The sequence below is a fragment of the Malus sylvestris genome, chromosome 12 (assembly GCF_916048215.2).
Source record: "Malus sylvestris chromosome 12, drMalSylv7.2, whole genome shotgun sequence".
NCBI lineage: Eukaryota > Viridiplantae > Streptophyta > Magnoliopsida > Rosales > Rosaceae > Malus > Malus sylvestris.
This window is the reverse complement of record NC_062271.1, coordinates 938458-958638: the sequence shown is the minus strand read 5'-3', so window position 1 is coordinate 958638 and position 20181 is coordinate 938458. Positions and strand designations below refer to the sequence as shown.

General features: G+C 39.1%; 1 protein-coding gene across 2 annotated transcripts; it reads right to left on the bottom strand.

The window, feature by feature from the left end:
* Positions 1-487: 487 nt before the first annotated feature.
* Positions 488-7424, bottom strand: LOC126593418 (protein RRP6-like 2). Of its 2 annotated transcripts, XM_050259486.1 has the most exons (15): positions 6584-7424; positions 6256-6411; positions 5394-5552; positions 5235-5318; positions 4958-5037; positions 4786-4836; positions 4235-4343; positions 3626-3708; positions 3026-3071; positions 2607-2694; positions 2333-2499; positions 1779-2060; positions 1580-1681; positions 929-1244; positions 672-833 (listed from the first exon to the last, which is right to left on the bottom strand). In XM_050259486.1, the coding sequence occupies exons 1-15, from the start codon at positions 7280-7282 to the stop codon at positions 814-816; spliced, it is 2442 nt and encodes an 813-aa protein (XP_050115443.1). In that variant the 5' UTR covers positions 7283-7424; the 3' UTR covers positions 672-813. The 2 variants fall into 2 exon arrangements, with proteins under 2 accessions (XP_050115442.1, XP_050115443.1); XM_050259485.1 differs by having other exon boundaries at positions 488-1244.
* Positions 7425-20181: the final 12757 nt, after the last annotated feature.

The following is a 20181-nucleotide window of genomic DNA, read 5'->3' as shown; positions in this document are numbered from 1 at the left end:
GGTGAAGCGGAGACACGACCACCGATTCAAGCCGGAACACGGGCGTCTGGGCGTTGAGCCACAATTCCGGCAACATCTCTCACTTCAAGGAGTCACCGACTAGCAGTAACAGGATGGTGGAGATGGACACACATTTACGATTATTATACGACTATGCTGGTCTGGTGAGATTGACATTTTTTTTTTTTTTGAAAAGACGATAGCTTAATGGTTAGGTTAGATGTTAGATTAGAGAGCCGACAGAGTTCAAACTCACGTCAAGATACAATGGCATAATTCCTTTCCATCCATAGTATGGTATCTCGGTTGTACCAAGACTTATTAATAGCTTTCTACTTGACTTCTGCTTACTTCCCATCTTTTTCCGATGACCAAGAAGCTTTCGAGCCTGTTTCGTTTACTTTTTGAGTATTTTCTACTTCAATTATAGTTATGAACCCATTCCCAGATGACGGCGGAAAACAATCTTAACATGTACGTACATTGGTTAAAGAAAACACTTCTAATTTCATTCTCCTTCTTAACTTCCAATTTCGTTGCATTTCTTTTGACAACTTGAAAAGTTTTGTCATTTCTACAATGATACAGAACAAATCTAGGCCGGAAACTTAACGAAATGTCGCACTTCTATTTCCAGTTGCCGGAAAAGCTTGGCGTCGTCTACCCTGTCCTAGTTCTTTTGACCCATCATCGTTTGAAACTCGACCGGCTAAAGCTTTTTTCTTTCCCGCTGAATTTAAGCTCTTTACACCTTCCGCAGCTCCAGCTTCCCTGATCGGTTTAGCTCCAAATATGACCTGACCCTTTGCTGCCTCATAGTCGAAAGGCTTCACCTGCAAACCACCAGATTCCAGGGACTTCTCAACTTCTCTTGTCTTCCTGTTTTGGTTAAGCGACTGAAAGCAATTTTGGAAGCTTGAGGACAAACCAGAGAGAGACACAGGTTCGTCTTCCCTATCCCCTTCCAAAGCTGATGGTACTGAATCATTCTCCTCGGGCTCATTTCTGGTTTCTGAGGAACCATCTACTGGCTCACCTCCATCTGAGTCATTTTCCAACGTTATGATGTCATCTAAACCAGACCTAGGAGGTGATGCAGTAAGCGGCCCTTCAGAATGGGGAGTATCAGAACTTTTATCTTGTGCTTCCACGATTGGTTTGGTTTTCTCACTCCCGCCTGAAAATGAGTGGAATGGGAAGTTCACTGAAGATCTAATTTGCTCCAACTTATTACCTTCCTTGTCCTAGAAAGACAATCAAGTAGCACAAGAGTTAATAATGTCCAAGTTACCAAAGAAGATTACACGAAAAATGAGTTGTATAAATAAAAAAGAAACCACCACCAATATATGGATTCAATTAGTCAGGGTAAAAACGGACGGTCATTGATCACTTGAATGCTGTGTGTAGAAGGTGAGCAATCTATATAACAAAACATTTGTTGTTGCAATATTTCTACTTGACTTGTAATGTATAACGGTGCAAGATTTAGGCCTAGCTGCGATTGCAAGTAATACAAGACAAAGATGGCCTATTCCATTTCACGCATATGATTTACAACAGCATTCTTCTTACTAACCTTTTTATCACCGTCAAACTTTCTTTTTGGAACTGAACTCCCCAACAGCGAACTAAAGGCACGGCTAGGCTTCTTTTGCACCTGAACACTAACTCCAGTAACCTACAACAGAAATTCACAACTATTTTAAGACTAGAGCTTTACGAGCAAGAAATAAAACAAGATAAACATCCAAAAAAAAAAGCCACTGGATGTAAACCTTTGCTGAATCTAATAAACAGGCAATGCTGCTTGCTTCTCTGTTTTGCCCCGGAACACTGTTTTGCCTAAGATTTACTGAAATGGGGCTGCCTTCAAGAGAGTTTCCTTGTCCATTTCTTACAAGTTCAGAGGCACCAAATGCAATCTCCTTATACTCCATTTTATGCTGCTTAGACGGGGGTGAAACTGCAGATACATCACCATTAGTCGAATTGCTGACAGATTGATCCGGTAACAAGGCTTCAGACCCATCATTGACCAATATTCTCTCTTCAGATGCCTGCAAAAAGGTGTACTGTTAACTATAGATAAAAATGTGAAGAAATACATAGTCATTGAATTACAGTTAAATATAAATATAAATTTGAAAATGGAGGAGGAGAAAAGGACTGTGATTTTATCATGATAGAATAGTTAAATGTCACCCAATACATGCAAAGTAGTTTTTTGTCCATAACATTCCATAGGTAACACGAATGAAAGCCTAATACAGAAAGGCAAACATGAATGCCCAGTCTTCATGATCACCAAACAATTAAACATAGGGCTTACCATTCTTGCGCGTGCCGCCAGATGTTCAACAGCAGGCTCAAAAGAAGCAGCATTTTGCATAGAATGTCTAATGATACTAACAACTGACCCAAGATTACGCTCAATGTATGGATGCTTTGATTTCACCAACCGCCTTAACTTGCTAGTGGTGACAGGCATCTGTTTAGCTTTTACCGATGAAAAACAAAATTAAAAAAGTCAGATGTCTACTGTATAAAAAGAGAAAATAACTAATATTGAGCTTGAAGAACAAGGAACTCTATAAAAGTATTACCAATTTCAAGAAGAGTTTTATTTGGTAATATATAGCCAGTGCTTTCATCCTCTGCACGGGCAACAACGTCCCTCCACTCACAAAGACCCTGAAACCATTTAACAATGAATCTAGTATAAGTAGTGTATAACCTTTTATATTGTGCAATAATCAACAAAAGACAAAACGTTGAGTTCCTCGTGTAACATAAGTATATATTACATTGCTCAATAAGGAAACAGATTATCAACTTATGACTGTGCCAAAGCACTTAATATTTAACTAGTCCTCTTATGTAAAAACTCATTAATACATAGTTAGAATTAATGAACAATGAGAATCATATTGGAAAAGTAGATAAGATACAAAACAATTCAGATGAAGATTAGCCAACGGTTAAATTTGAACAATGTATAAAAGAAAAAAAGGTGGCATCATACGGAAACAATGGCAAGCTGCTGAGAATTGAAACCAGCACCTTGCAACCTGCATCAAAATAGAAAATAATGTAAATTGAAGTCATTATAATATATAAACCAAGGTAATCATACTTACAGAAAGGAAAAAAGAACTGGACTCCCTCCCCATTATCATATATTCGTATTTCCTCAATTCATAGTATAATCCAACAAGGTCATCTCACCAATTTAATTGAAGGCACAAGATTTTTAAACAATCCCTACCAACTTATAGGAAACTTCTAATGGAGCTTTAACGTGACCAGATCTTTGGTACAGAGTGGTGGTGGGCTTGAACAATGAAATTCAGAAAAGATGTGTGCTCTCTGAGGGGAAAACTAGTCTAACATTTAAAATGTACAAGGCATGTGAAAAACCTCAAAACAATTAAGTGACGTGTAATAATTTTAAAAGACCTTTAAAAGAAATTTTGGTCAACAAAACAAAAGCATGAACTAGGGAAATTGAGGGATTGGGAGGATTGGAGAGGAGTCGTGCCCAAGACCAGAGAGAATTGCCCAAATACCGAAAAAGAAAAGATAAATAAATAAATAACATATACCTGGCCACAAAGAAGCATACCCGTATATGTGGAGATAAGAATCTTCTGTCAAAAGATCTTTCTCATACAGATGCATGCATATATCATAACTGCGTTTGTAAACCTGTCGGGAAAAAAGATTTGAATAAATTGCCAAATTATAGTTAATGGAAAATAATATATAAGACAAGATAATCGGAAGAACCATTTCCTCAGATGTATAAACAAATTCACCATCAAGACATATTCACTTTATAAAGAATACTTAGTTCACAAAATACTAGAAGGATACCTACACAGTAAAACACCAATTCAAACAATAATCCATCTGCAGATACTAGAAACAAAATAATATCGACATACATATTTTTAGAAGTGCTACAAAATTCATCTTGGTAATTTAAAAACAAATAAAACTTAGACATCCTATACGGTTAGCTTCATTCCCAGAACAGAAATGCCAAGAAACATGGATATTGGCCAACCCAAATATGCAAATTCAATAATGTAGAAACAGTCTCATAAAGGCAAAACTAGCAGTTCAGTAGGTAACAATATATAAAAGTGTTAAAAATGTAGATAATGAGAGAGCATAAAAGAAAGAAAGATTCAAAGCAAAGAAAAGCATGTGATCCTCATTCACACTATACCTCTACTAAAGGAGTGTCAGAGTTTTCTGATTCCTTGGGCATTAGACATAACTGTGTTCTCATTAAATCATACATATGCAGCAAATAGTGTGTATCTTCTCTGGCATATCTGTCAAGAAAAGAAAACTTCTTTAGATAACCGTGGAAAATAAAAAAATTACTATGAAAGGAATGGACATGAGAATGCAACATTTAAAGTAACTATTAATAAAAACATCCAAAAGGTGAAAATAATAACCAGGAAAGCAAAATTAATTTATGATGCATGAAGACTTCCCTTAATGCATTGTTTATTCCAAGTTTCAATTAGGAAATAATCTTAATCATAAAACTAATTTTCGCATTACTAGAAACTGCCGCACTAGATTAACCTAAAAAATCAAGTATCAAATCACTCTACAACAAATAAAAAAGAAATTTAATGTTGTCTCGATTATAAAATTAGGATTGAACAGTTATTCTGAGACTTATGAGATTATAAAATAATCATGTAACAGAACTACTGTTAGCTTAGTTACCCACTTAAACATATACCATAATCCATATTTTACCTGACCATCTCCTCAGGCAGAGGGCGTAATCTCCAGTCTGCATTCTGGTATCTGAAGGAGAAACGGTAGTTAAAGTCAAAGAAGCAACAATGAATCTATTGAATATAAAGAGGGAAAATTAATTAAGAGCATTTAGAAGATCAAAGAAATCGATGTAATAGAAAAAACTTACTCTTTGTTAGCAGTAACACCACAAAAGTGCTGTAGAAGATATTCCAAACTATTTCTTTCCAATTTCAACACCCTCGAAGCCTGAGGATTAAAACAAATTGATAGTCTTTGGTTAGCAACACATTATGAAGAAAAAGTATATTTCAAGTAGAAAAGCTAAAATCATTGAACAAAAAGTAAAAATCATGGTACTCTTTTCCAGAAAAGAAACTAAATATTCCCTTGCAAGATAAGAAAATCCATCCGTTCAGTTGCTTCAAAGAATCAAAGTACAGCACCTGGCCCGTATCAAACAAATTGCAGATATAAATGCCAAAATCACGTTGGAGCCAACTGATATCACGATCTGCTCCATGCATCACCTGATGAATTGTAAATTTTATCAGAAAAAAATCACATGCTACCAAGTAAGAAATGCAAATGACCACGCAACAAACCTTTCTCTTGGCAGGGTCCTTGAAAACTTCCCTAAGATATGGCCCAACATGAGTTCTAAGCTTCAGAGTATCTACTATAAAATCTTCGGTTCTAGTTGAAATTTGCATCAAGCAAGTCAATCCTTGAAACGATCGATATTGATTGTGTTCCAAATCAACCTAGACAGCAAAAGATAGAAGTTAAAATACAGGGAAATGAAGGCCAAAATGTGAAGTTTAAGTAAAATACTAAAATGAAATAATCATAACATTGAAATGCCAACTTAGCAATTCCATGTGGCTATGAGTGAATAAACCTTTTCAAGAAATCAAATATAGCGTGCACCAAGGGAGCAATATTACAGGTGAAAGGACAAAAGGTTAAAAGAAGCAACTTCGTGATCCACTGGGAAAAAGCCAAGGGAAATACATGCTGACATTTATGTATATTATTAATGAGCAAAATCCATAACAAACAACTATCACACAAAAATATAAGAACTTGAGAGCAGAAGGTTTATACAGATCCACTGCTAATAACAGATGCTAAGGCGAAGTACTCGTGTAGACACCAATTTGACATCAATCAATACCATGTTCAGGTTGTGCAAGTTTATTGTAAGTATATTGTTTGTGAGCCAAGGTATATATTCTATTTATCCTATAAGTTCCTATGAATACAACCATGAATTCTACACTAAATAAAAGGGATGACAGCATCATCAAATCTGCCTAATCATAGTGACTGCAAGTACAACAAAATTGAGCAAAAGCAAATAACTTTAACCATGATGATAATGTATGTAGTTGGAGTTGACCGTGAAAATGTAGATAAACTTTCACAAAAGAAAAACGAAGAGGGATCATTGCAGTCAAATTTTACCGCAAATTCATTAACAGCACGGAGCTTAGCTGCTAGCTTTTTCAGATCTTTGACCTCCTCCACAAGCTTGAATGGCGTAGACTTTAATGAAGGCGGTTTTACAGACTCAACATCCCCGAAGTTGTTGTCAACAAAATCCAGAACAGAAAGCTTCTCCTTTATTGATTTAAAAAATAAAAAACAATAATTAGAAAAAGACCCTTTGTTTGATGGCACATTCCCAAAATAATTTAAGACATTATCAAAAGTTAATTACTTTTTAAAACCCAACATAAAATCACCCTGAAATTCAATAGATATAAAAAAATGAATAAAAGTAATGACTTACTAGGGGATGAAGGAACCGCTGACCATCCTCACTTCTCTGCAACCAAACATGCACAAACGGCTGGTTTTCATTGTTAACCAAAATGTTAAACTCCTCCTGAGACCTCCGAATGCTTGGTATATGAAACGGAACCTTGGGCTTCGTCGCCGCCACAGTTTTCTTGTCCTTGGCAGCCACCTTCACGGCGGTGGAAACCTGACTCGAATCATTGTTCGCACTAGCCAAAGCCAACCCAGTGGGCCCCTTTTTCTTCTTCTTCCCACACACCAACTGAAACCCATCGTCTGTGTCCAATGCCGCACTCGTCGGCCGCTTGGCCTCCTCCGCCTCCTTCCTCACCCTCTTGAACTCGTCCACCGACGAGTCAAACCTCTCCAGCACCTCGTCGTTCACATTAACGAGCCAATCGTACGCGTCGTCCAAGTCTTGGGGGAAAGCCATCGGTTTCCCCCAAAAGGGCGTCGACGAGCCAATCGAGCCGAGCATCGTCTGCGTCTCCTTGGTGATTTTCTCGATCGGGGCTTTGAATTCGTCGAAGTTGCGGTAGAAATAGAAGTCCTTGCTGTTCGGCAAGAATCGCGAGGAGCCGGAGAGCTTGGAAATCGACGAGGAGAGAGGGGCTTTGGTTAGGTTTTCTAGGGCGTCGGACCTCGACGGCAGCGGCGGAGATTGGTTCACTGTCATCGCGTCTTGGCTCATGGTGGTTGTGCAAATGGGGGATTTTATCGGTTAGGGTTTTGGTAGGGTTTCGTTTACAGTTACTTTTGCCTTCCTGGTGATCACTGATCACCAACGTTTCGTTCCTTGGCCGTTGTTTGTTAGATTATACCTATACCGGGATGTCACCTGATATTTGTGCGGATGCACGTGATGACGAAGATTGTGTGAGTAGTTTTTCAGTTTATTTTTTTTGTTTTTTTTTATCAAAAGTAGTTTTTCAGTTTTACCAACATAATTAATGCATGAGATGAGCACAATATTGATAACTAGCCTTCACGCGAGTGCGGAAAATGTTTTTTGAATAACAATGTGTTACGTACGATTTACGTTGTAAATGTATTTATATGCGTGAATTGCTTGAATAATTTTTTATGACAAATAATTTTTTACTACAAAAAAGAAAGTTAAATATTTGAAGTAAATGAATAATATTAGATCATGCTTGAAGAAACCTCATAAATCAATCAAAGCAGCTAAATCTACTCCTTAGACCATCTCCAACCCTTGGGCTAAAAGCCAAAATTTTTAGCACATAAACAGCTTTTCCTGCTTCAACCCTTCTGGCCTAAATTTTTTAGTCCGAGATTATTAAAGGATAAATTTAGGCTAGTTTTTCCTTTTAAATTAACTTTAAAAAAAAATATGTACATTATCGAAAATTAATTTTATGAACATTTTAACCTAAAAATATTTAGATTCCAATAAATATTGAAAAATCACTAAATCGTAAATTATTCTTGAGTTAAATAAATTTTTTAATTATTTTAGCCGTTAGATTTAAATTTGGGCCGTTACATTTTTTTTTACCGTTAGATTTAATTATATTTGATCTCAGCCATTGGATTCAATAAATATATAAATATAAAACTAAAAAATAAATTATTTGAATCTAGGCCGTTAGATTAACCAACGGCCCATTTAATCTGGTCGTTGGATCACAAATATAGCCGTTAGGCTATCCGACACGCGGGGGACAAGCCCACGTGGGTGGGGTGCCGCTGTGATTGTCTCTTGCGCGTTCTGCGCGTTGGCAAGTGGGTTTCACAACCCACTTTTCAGTCACATTAGTGGGGCCCACACTAAATCCTGGGCTAATTCTTGGGGGTATTTGGTTTTTGTTTGGCATTTGGCATTTAGCCCAAACTTTTAGCTTGGGTTGGGTTTGGGAGGGGGGAATAAATGGGAAAAATTGGCCTTTAGCCCAAGGTTGGGTTTGGTCTTAATTGTTTGTTAAAAAAAACATTTAACAACTAATTTAATCACATTATTGTGCGAGTGCAAAATGCTTTTTTTATCATCTGCGATATACGTCTCTTAAGATGTTTTGAACGTGTTTAAAAATAAAGAAAATAATATTTAATAAACAACTAGTTGAATCACATTATTGCTAACCCATTGTTAGGCTAAGCCCACCCCTTTCCTCTTAGACTATTTCCAACCCTGACCTAAAAGCTAAAATTTACCATTTCCCCCCCCCCAAATCCACTCCAACCCATGACTTAAAATAAACCTAAGACTTAAAATAAACCTAAAACCTAAAACCCAAATGGATGTCAAATTTCGGCCCAATTTTAGGCCACAAAGCAAAATGGGCCCCACCAACTGAGAGTGAAACCAGGGCTGTGTTGCCCACTTCCCAACCTCCACCCGCCAACGCACCACACGCCCTTGGCAGATTATTGAAAGCAGACAGCCCCATGTGGGGGTGTTCCCTGTTGTCAGAAAGTAAAAGCAGCCCAACGGCTACTTTCGGCTACTTTTGGTGATCCAACGGTTGTGTTTAAATGGGTTGTTGGTTAATCCAACGGTCCAGGTTCAAATTATTATTATTTTTGTTTTATATTTATATATTTATTGAATCCAACGGTTTAAATCGAATATAATCAAATCTAACGGTAAAAAAAAAAGATCTAACGGTCCAAATTTAAATCCAACGGCTAAAATTATTTAACTTAAAATTCAACCAAAAATTCTATAAATACCTATGTATTTGTTCAAACCTCCACACAAAACTCACTTTTCTCCTACAATTCTTCCAATTTTTCTTTCTACCATTTCTTCTCATTTCCAAAATTTTCAAGATGGCAAATGAGCATGTTAGAGGTCGTAATTGGACCTTTGACGAAGATATTGCTTTATGTTTGACATGTATTTCTGTTAGTGAAGATGGTGTCGTCGGCACCAATCAAAATAGAAAGGATTTGTGGGGTAAAATCGTTGATAAGTTCCATGAAAACTCCAATGCCGGTCGAAGGGAAGTTGGTGGTGTTTATGATCGGTGGAAGATTATCAACAAAGCGTGCACTTTGTGGAAGGGAAGCTTGGAGAGAGTCATGGTTGACATGCCTAGTGGAAGGGGCGTCTCATAAACTGTGAGTTTCTTTGTTGATATTTTTGTTGTCATGTACATAATAGTATTTTGCAACTAATTGTTTTTATGTATTTGTTGCATAGGGTGACAAAGTAATGACAATTTATAAGACAAGAACTACACTAAAAAATCAAGTTTTTAAGTTGCATCATGCTTGGAACATCCTCAAGGATTGTCTGAGGTGGGGAATCGATGCGAATCAATAATGTGGAAGATTATTTCATAATGAAGCCCCACCCCCAAATGATGTCAATGAAGGTGTGAATTTTGCCGACAATGAAGGTGTCGACCAAATGAGCCCAACTTCTTCTTTGCCAAGGCCCTCGGGTAAAGATAAGCAAAATGAAGCAAAGAGAAAAGGGAAGTCCCAAGATCTGATACGTGAACAATTTGCTAGCGAAATGGCAAGAATGAACGAAAACCAGTGTCGTTAGCAAGAAGAATCGCCCCAAATGTTTTTGGCCATGAAGCAAGAAGGGGATAGGGAGCAAGAAAGGTACGAAACTAATTTGATAATGGAGGACCTCGACAAATACACTCTAGAGAGGAAGAGATACTTACGTGGTAAGCAAAAAGAAATTTTACGAATGAATGCCACAAGGAGTATATTTCAAGATGATGATTCATCGCAAGACTATCACCCAAGTCCACCACCAAGTCAAGATGGTGGATATCATTATTAAGTTTATATAGTCTATGAGTTTTCGATTGTATTAAGTTTATGTGGTTTATTAATTGTCTTTTTTTTTAAGTTTATGTGGTTTATCATGATTTTCATGTATTGATTTAGTGAATTTTCAAAATTTATCGGAATTTAAATATTTTTAGGTTAAAATGTTCATATAATTAATTTAGGACAGTATACATAATTTTTTTTAAAAAAAATTTAATTTAAAAAAAATAGCCTTAATTCATTTTTTGATAATCTGGGGCTAAAATTTTAGGCCAAAAAGGTTGGAGTAGAAAAACTGTTTCTGGGCTAAAACCTAAATTTTATGGGCTAAATATTTTTAGGTTTTAGGTCAGGATTGGAGATGGTCTTAGTGTAGATAATATCGTTTGTTTGAAAGAAAAAAAAAACAATCATTTGACAACTAATTGAATCATATTATTATACGCGTGCAAACAACTTTTTTTATAACTAGCACTACGCGCCTCTTAAGATGTTATGAACATATTTAAAAATAGAGAAAATAATATTTAATAAACAACTTGTTGAATTACATTATTGCTAGCCCATTGCGAGGTTAAGCTCACCCCCTCCACCTTAGTATAGATAATATCATTTGTTTAAAAAAAAACAAGCATTTGACAACTAATTGAATCACATTATTATGCACGTACGAAAAACATTTTTTATAACCGGCATTACATGCTTCTTAAGATGTTTTGGACGTGTTTAAAAAAGAGAAAATAATATTTAATAAACAATTGATTGAATCACATTATTGCTAACTTATTGTGAGATACTAAAAAAATGTACAAAAAGAATTAATTATTAAAAAAACACTGTTTATATGACGAAAATACCCCTACATTATTTGGTGCACTATTTTCGGTTGCTTTTGTATTTTTTTGTTTGGGGGGCATTTTATCCCATTTTTTTTTATGAAGCCTGTGACCCCAAAAGGGGTTGTTGGCTTTATATATAGAGATGAATATGTGAGTTTGGAGATATTTTTTAGTACGGCATGTGTACGGCCTAATACACAAGTGTACTAATGCAATCGTTTAAAATTGAAAAAAAAAATTCAACCAATTGTAACGTGACCATACAATGAAAATTTTATTGCGAGTTTGATTTTCAATTTTGAAAATGGAATTAGGTATCGTTTGGTATGCAAACGGGACGGGACAGGACGGGACGGAACAGAGAGGGAGCAAAGATGCCCTCGGATGGAAACAAGGAGGAAGGAGACGGAGAGATTATAATTTTGTGTTCCACGGATGTGGAACGAGTCGTTCCAGGAGGTGAGGTGGAACGAAAATTCACCCAAAATTCGTTCCGTGGAACAGCGTGTTCCACCAATTTTAGGCGCACCAGACATGGGACGGAACGCCTCGTCCCACTCCGTTCCGTCTCATCCCACGTACCAAACAGTAATGAGATGCATTATTTGCTTTTTTTTTTAAATTTACAACCAATAATTATTTCGATACCTTGTTACTTAAGTTATGACTGACTTATTGTGTAATTCAATTTAATTTCACTTTAGATTATACAAGTATCAAAGTGATCTAACTCAATTTAAATAACATTACTTAAGTTAATGCTCAAACTAGGTTTAAATGGTTTTTCCTAATTCGAATAATATTTTCTAGATCACATGTGAATCTCCTCTATAATAAAAAAATCATGAGACGTATTTGTATTAGTGAGATGGTTCACATGTGTTTTACAACCCTAATCATATTGAACATGTCCCGGAATTAGTTTGGTCTCTAGGAAATATTTTTTAATTGTAAAATTAATTTTACTTCACCCAAATCCCTATATTATAGGTTAATTAGGCCACATCAAGTGCAAAGATGAAAAGCATGAGATACAAATGGACCTTTTACAACTCTAATGACATTTTAATTGAAACTAATCTTTTGCACGCAGAGTGCGTGCAAAAGACTCTTTTTTATCATGGATGCAAGTGAGATTGAAGATAAATTTTATATGTTGATAAATACAACAACAACAACAAAGCCTTTTCCCACTAAGTGGGGTCGGCTATATGAATCCTAGAACGCCATTGCGCTCGGTTTTGTGTCATGTCCTCCGTTAGATCCAAGTACTCTAAGTCTTTTCTTAGAGTCTCTTCCAAAGTTTTCCTAGGTCTTCCTCTACCCCTTCGGCCCTGAACCTCTGTCCCGTAGTCACATCTTCGAACCGGAGCGTCATTCGGCCTTCTTTGCACATGTCCAAATCACCGGAGTCGATTTTCTCTCATCTTTCCTACAATTTCGGCTACTCCTACTTTACCTCGGATATCCTCATTCCCAATCTTATCCTTTCTCGTGTGCCCACACATCCCACGAAGCATCCTCATCTCCGCTACACCCATTTTGTGTACGTGTTGATGCTTCACCGCCCAACATTCTGTGCCATACAACATCACTGGCCTTATTGCCGTCCTATAAAAATTTTCCTTGAGCTTCAGTGGCCTACGACGATCACACAACACGCCGGATGCATTCTTACACTTCATCCATCCAGCTCGTATTCTATGGTTGAGATCTCCATCTAATTCTCCGTTCTCTTGCAAGATAGATCCTAGGTAGCGAAAACGGTCGCTTTTTGTGATCTTCGCTAGATTGCTCCGGTCATTAGTGTGGATAAGTATATAAATGGATAGAGATAGGAAAGCAAACACAAGATGTACGTGGTTCACCCATATTGGCTACGTCCACGGAATAGAAGAGTTCTCATTAATTGTGAAGGGTTTACACAAGTACATACGTTCAAGCTCTCCTTTAGTGAGTACAAGTGAATGATTTAGTACAAATGACATTAGGAAATATTGTGGGAGAATGATCTCGTAATCACGAAACTTCTAAGTATCGGAGTGTGGTGTCGTCTTGACTTGCCTTATCTGTCTCATAGGTAGATGTGGCATCTTCTCTGGAAGTACTCTTCCTCCATCCAGGGGTGGTATCTTTAACTGGTGGAGATGCACAAGGTAATGTATCAATTTCACTTGAAGCTTACTTATAGTTTCAGGCTCGGTCAAGCGCGATACAAACCATGTAGTAGGAGTCCCCCAAGTCGCCGAGCTAGGGGGTCTGCTGAAAGAGGTGACAGACAAGGTAAGCAATCAGAGCTCCGACTGATTGTTCACCTTCTCCCCATCTTGCAGCAGCATGAAGGATAAAGAGAAGAAAAATGAGAAGAGATGATATGAGATACTTTTGCTTTTGAAGAAGTAACTTTCCACAGGCTTATTCTTGAACTGAGCTGGAGGGTTTTCTGGTTTCCTCCAGAGTATAAGGCCGACTGAAGAATTTGAGGGTCAAAACAAGTCCATCAAATCTAGAGTACGTTCCACCCTGCTGATATGGGATACTTTTGCTTTTGACAGAGTAATGGATGTATCGGCACGTGTGCTGTTACGCTTGTCTCCACATGCTTCCTTGTATCCTTCGCACTTGCCCTATCTGTTCCTCAAGCAGATGCGGAATCTTCCCTGGAAACATAAGATGTTGAAGATGAGTACTCGAGAGCAATGCCAGGTAAGTAATCAGGTAAGGGGTTCCAGGCAGTCAGTTCCTGGCTGGAAGCTTGATTCCAAGTGCTGACTGATTGCTCTCTTTCTCCTTGTCTTGCAGGTAAAAACAAGGCCAAAGGAAAAGGCAGGGAAAAAGCATGATATGGGATACTCTTGCTTTTAACCCTGATGATATGAGATATTCTTGCTCTAGTATAGCTTGTTTGCAGAGGTATTATCGGGGGGAAAGAAAGCTGAATATTTCGAAAGGCTTCGTTGGGAGTGCCCTCTCAGATATGATGAAGGGTTGAGCATTTTTGCAGGTCTGCCTGTCCGTTGGGGATGGAGGTCGACATATATAGGAGTCTCCCTAACAAGTAGTAATGCTATTCCTTTACCCTGCTTGGTCATAGCACGGTAGTGGGAGCTGCCAGTTTCACATGTTTTAACTCTGTCAGAGCACTTTGAAAAAGTGGTCTGTGGTATCTGGCTCTCGAGATTCGGAGAACGATGCCTCTTCGATTTTTGAGAAAGCAATCATGCTGGGGGTCTGGCTCTCGAGATTCGGAGAGCAGTGTCTCTTCGATTTTTGAGGAAGTAATCATGTTGGGAGTCTGGCTCTCGAGATTCGGAGGGCGGTGCCTCTTCGATTTTGGAGCAAGCAATCTTGTTGGGAGTGTTGTCTCGAATGTGAGTAAAGGTTGGGCATGTTTGCTAGTCTACCTTGCCACGAATCACAAAGGTTGACACACAGGGACTTTCCAATTATCCAGCAATGGTACTGTTCCTTTACCCTCTCTTCGATTTTAAGAAAGTAGTCATGTTGGGAGTCTGGCTCTCGAGATTCGGAGGACGGTGCCTCTTCGATTTTGGAGCAAGCAATCTTGTTGGGAGTGTTTTCTCGAATGTGAGTAAAGGTTGGGCATGTTTGCTAGTCTACCTTGCCACGAAGCACAGAGGTTGACACTCAGGGACTTTCCAATTATCCAGCAGTGGTACTATTCATTTACCCTTGTGGGTAATAATATGGTAGCTAGACCTTCAAAATTTATGTGTCTAAACTTTGTTAGTGCTATTTCTTTGCTATTCTTTTACCTTTCTTGGTCAGAGCGATGTAGTGGGAGCTGCAAGCTTCACGTGCTCAACTTTGGCAGAGAACTTTGGCAAAGTTATCTGTGGTACCCATGAGCTATTGTTGCGTGTGGGAAGTGGGTGATTGAACAGTAAGATTCATGTGCTTTCTACTTCACCAGAAGTCTTCGACATAATGCCCATAATTTCTGCAAAGCTGAGTGTGCGTGTCACAGGTGCTGACAAGGCTAGAAAAGTAGGTGCCTCTTCGATTTCTGAGATCGGCCCTCGTGGTCTCTGAGCAGCCCAACTTTTGAGAAAGCGAGCGCCTCTTCGATTGATTCGGAGAACGATGCCTCATCGATTTTTAAGAAAGCAATCATGCTGGGAGTCTGGCTCTCGAAGATTCGGGGAGCAGTGTCTCTTCGATTTTTGAGAAAGTAATCATGTTGGGAGTCTGGCTCTCGAGATTCGGAGGGCGGTGCCTCTTCGATTTTGGAGCAAGCAATCTTGTTGGGAGTGTTTTCTCGAATGTGAGTAAAGGTTGGGCATGTTTGCTAGTCTACCTTTCCACGAAGCACAGAGGTTGACACACAGGGACTTTCCAATTATCCAGCAATGGTACTGTTCCTTTACCCTCTCTTCGATTTTTAAGAAAGTAGTCATGTTGGGAGTCTGGCTCTCGAGATTCGGAGGACGGTGCCTCTTCGATTTTGGAGCAAGCAATCTTATTGGGAGTGTTTTCTCGAATGTGAGTAAAGGTTGGGCATGTTTGCTAGTCTACCTTGTCACGAAGCACAGAGGTTGACACACAGGGACTTTCCAATTATCCAGCAGTGGTACTGTTCCTTTACCCTTATGGGTAATAATATGGTAGCTAGACCTTCAAAATTTATGGGTTTAAACTTTGTTAGTGCTGTTTCTTTGCTATTCTTTTACCCTTCTTGGTCAGAGCGATGTAGTGGGAGCTGCAAGCTTCACGTGCTCAACTTTGGCAGAGAACTTTGGCAAAGTTTTCTGTGGTACCCATGAGCTATTGTTGCGTGTGGGAAGTAGGTGATTGAACAGTAAGATTCATGTGTTTTCTACTTCCCCAGAAGTCTTCGACAGAATGCCCATAATTTCCGCAAAGCTGAGTGTGCATGTGACAGGTGCTGACAAGGCTGGAAAAGTAGGTGCCTCTTCGATTTCTGAGATCGGCCCTCGTGGTCTCTGGGGAGCCCAGCTTTTGAGAAAGCGAGCGCCTCTTCGATTTCTGAGATAAGCCTTCGTGGTCTTTGAGCAGCCCAACTTTTGAGAAAGCAAACGCCTCTTCGATTTCTGAGATCAACCCTCGTGATCTCTAAGCAGCCCAGCTTTTGAGAAAGCAAACGCCTCTTCGATTTCTGAAGCTCCGTCGAGTGCAGATTTTTATAGGGGCTGGCATTAAGTTCCAAAGCACACTTGAATCTCCACCAGTAGAAGCTTCATTCTTGCACTTCTAAGATCTTGATTTGTCCGACCTCTTCTCTCTTCAACACCTTTGAAAATGTCTGGCCCCTCCGACCGTCGTTTTGACTTGAACCTTGTTGAAGAGGCAGCCCCGCCTTCTCCAGACAACATATGGCGCCCATCCTTCGTCTCCCCTACTGGTCCTCTTACCGTTGGGGATTCCGTGATGAAGAATGATATGACCGCTGCGGTGGTGGCCAGGAACCTTCTCACTCCCAAAGATAACAGACTACTTTCCAAACGGTCTGATGAGTTAGCTGTTAAGGATTCGCTGGCTCTCAGTGTTCAGTGTGCAGGTTCTGTGTCTAATATGGCCCAACGCCTATTTGCTCGAACCCGCCAAGTTGAATCATTGGCGGCTGAAGTGATGAGTCTCAAACAGGAGATTAGAGGGCTCAAGCATGAGAATAAACAGTTGCACCGGCTCGCACATGACTATGCTACAAACATGAAGATGAAGCTTGACCAGATGAAGGAAACTGATGGTCAGGTTTTACTTGATCATCAGAGATTTGTGGGTTTGTTCCAAAGGCATTTATTGCCTTCGTCTTCTGGGGCTGTACCGCGTAATGAAGCTCCAAATGATCAACCTCTGATGCCTCCTCCTTCTAGGGTTCTGTCCAGTACTGAGGCTCCAAATGATCCCCCTCCGGTGCCTTCTCTTTCTGGGGCTCTACCGACTGCTGAGACTTCTCCTAAGCAACATTTGTGAAGGCTCCCTCTTGTGTGTTTATTTTGACTCATGTATATGTACATATTTGTAGCTTATCGGGGATATCAATAAATAAGCTTTCCTTCATTTCAACGTATTGTGTTAAATACACCAAAGCCTTCTTCGCTAAGTTCTTTGAATTTTCTTTTGTTGAAGCTTGTATGTTGAAGCTTTCTGAGTGGAGCATGTAGGTTGGGGTAGTGTTCCCTTAATTTTCCGAGTGAGGAAAACTTCTCGGTTGGAGACTTGGAAAATCCAAGTCACTGAGTGGGATCGGCTATATGAATCTTAGAACGCCATTGTGCTCGATCCTGTGTCATGTCCTTCGTTAGATCCAAGTACTCTAAGTCTTTTCTTAGAGTCTCTTCCAAAGTTTTCCTAGGTCTTCCTCTACCCCTTCGGCCCTGAACCTCTGTCCCATAGTCGCATCTTCTAATCGGAGCGTCAGTAGGCCTTCTTTGCACATGTCCAAACCACCGTAACCGATTTTCTCTCATCTTTCCTTCAATTTCGGCTACTCCTACTTTACCCCGGATATCCTCATTCCTAATCTTATCCTTTCTCGTGTGCCCACACATCCAACGAAGCATCCTCATCTCCGCTACACCCATTTTGTGTACGTGTTGATGTTTCACCGCCCAACATTCTGTGCCATACAGCATCGCCGACCTTATTGCCGTCCTATAAAATTTTCCCTTGAGCTTCAGTGGCATACGGCGGTCACATAACACGCCGGATGCACTCTTCCACTTCATCCATCCAGCTTGTATTCTATGGTTGAGATCTCCATCTAATTCTCCGTTCTTTTGCAAGATAGATCCTAGATAACGAAAACGGTCGCTCTTTGGTATTTCTTGATCTCCGATCCTCACCCCTAACTCGTTTTGACCTCCATTTGCACTGAACTTGCACTCCATATATTCTGTCTTTGATCGGCTTAGGCGAAGACCTTTAGATTCCAACACTTCTCTCCAAAGGTTAAGCTTTGCATTTACCCCTTCCTGAGTTTCATCTATCAACACTATATCGTCTGCGAAAAGCATACACCAAGGAATATCATCTTGAATATGTCCTGTTAACTCATCCATTACCAACGCAAAAAGGTAAGGACTTAAGGATGAGCCTTGATGTAATCCTACAGTTATGGGAAAGCTTTCGGTTTGTCCTTCATGAGTTCTTACGGCAGTCTTTGCTCCTTCATACATATCCTTTATAGCTTGGATATATGCTACTCGTACTCCTTTCTTCTCTAAAATCCTCCAAAGAATGTCTCTTGGGACCCTATCATACGCTTTTTCCAAATCTATAAAGACCATGTGTAAATCCTTTTTCCCATCTCTATATCTTTCCATCAATCTTCGTAAGAGATAGATTGCCTCCATGGTTGAGCGCCCTGGCATGAACCCGAATTGGTTGTCCGAAACCCGTGTCTCTTGCCTCAATCTATGCTCAATGACTCTCTCCCAGAGCTTCATTGTATGACTCATTAGCTTAATACCCCTATAGTTTATGCAATTTTGTACGTCGCCCTTATTCTTGTAGATAGGCACCAAAGTGCTCGTTCGCCACTCATTTGGCATCTTCTTCGTTTTCAAAATCCTATTGAAAAGGTCAGTGAGCCATGTTATACCTGTCTCTCCCAAAAGTTTCCACACTTCGATTGGTATATCGTCTGGGCCTATTGCTTTTTTATGCTTCATCTTCTTCAAAGCTACAACCACTTCTTCCTTCCGGATTCGACGATAAAAAGAGTAGTTTCTACACTCTTCTGAGTTACTCAACTCCCCTAAAGAAGCACTCATTTCATGTCCTGCATTGAAAAGATTATGAAAATAACCTCTCCATCTGTCTTTAACCGCGTTCTCTGTAGCAAGAACCTTTCCATCCTCATCCTTGATGCACCTCACTTGGTTTAGGTCCCTTGTCTTCTTTTCCCTTGCTCTAGATAGTTTATAGATATCCAACTCTCCTTCTTTTCCCTTGCTCTATATGTTGATAAATGAGTAAAAAAAATGGAGGTTGGGTCACATATTTTTCAACGTGTCAAACTTTGGTATGTTTTGATACATCAACTCCAAAGGAAGACAATATGTACATATAAAAACCAAAAGTCTACTTGTAACGTGATTGCCTTGACCAAATCATGCTTTCTTTTAATGTATCAAACAAAGTAAAATATCAACGATATGTACATATTGTATACTTGTGACAAGAAGCCATGCTCATCATGGGTTTTGAAAATAGGGATACTAATGAAAAATGTTTGAAAATTTTGAGGTTTATCGATAAAGACAAAATCAAAGGTAAAATGAATAGTACCAAAATTGATTTTTTAGTGTAAAAATGTGAATTTTTGTTAAAGTAAACAATATGCTTTTCGTTAAAAAGGTCTTTGAAAATCAACAACATTTGCATATGTAAACATATCGAGACACAAACCATGCTTGCCATGGGTTTTTAAACTGGACGCATTTAGGTCCATTTCAGTCAGATTTTAGCTACGGTTGAAAGATATTGTGTCAAGTTTTGGTATATTTAAGTGGTATTTTACTGTAGTAGTGGAAAATCATTGAACTCTTAATTGTTGCAGTGAGTTCGAATTCTGTCAGTGATTAATATAACGTGTAATCTAAAAATATCTATCCGTTGACATAAAAAACATTTGGCCTAATTGGATAAATGGTCCCCGTGGTCATAAGGTATTCGGATGATAGCCCATGTGGTAAAAAAATTCGGATTTAAACCCCTATGGTCTAAGTCTGTTAGGATTTATGCTCATCTGTTAAATAATGCTGACGTGGCTGACACATATATGCCACGTGGCTGCCAAATGTCTGCCACGTGGCAAAAATAATAATTTTTATTTTTTTTTGAAAAACCTGAATTTTTACAAAAAAAAAAAAACGCAGATCTGCAAGAAGAAGAAGGAGGAAGAGGGAGAGGGAGGAGGGCGCGGGGAGAGGGCTCCGGCGGGAAGAAGAAGAAGAAGAAGAAGGAAGAGGGAGAGGGAGGAGTCGCGCGGGGAGACCGGCGGAAAGAA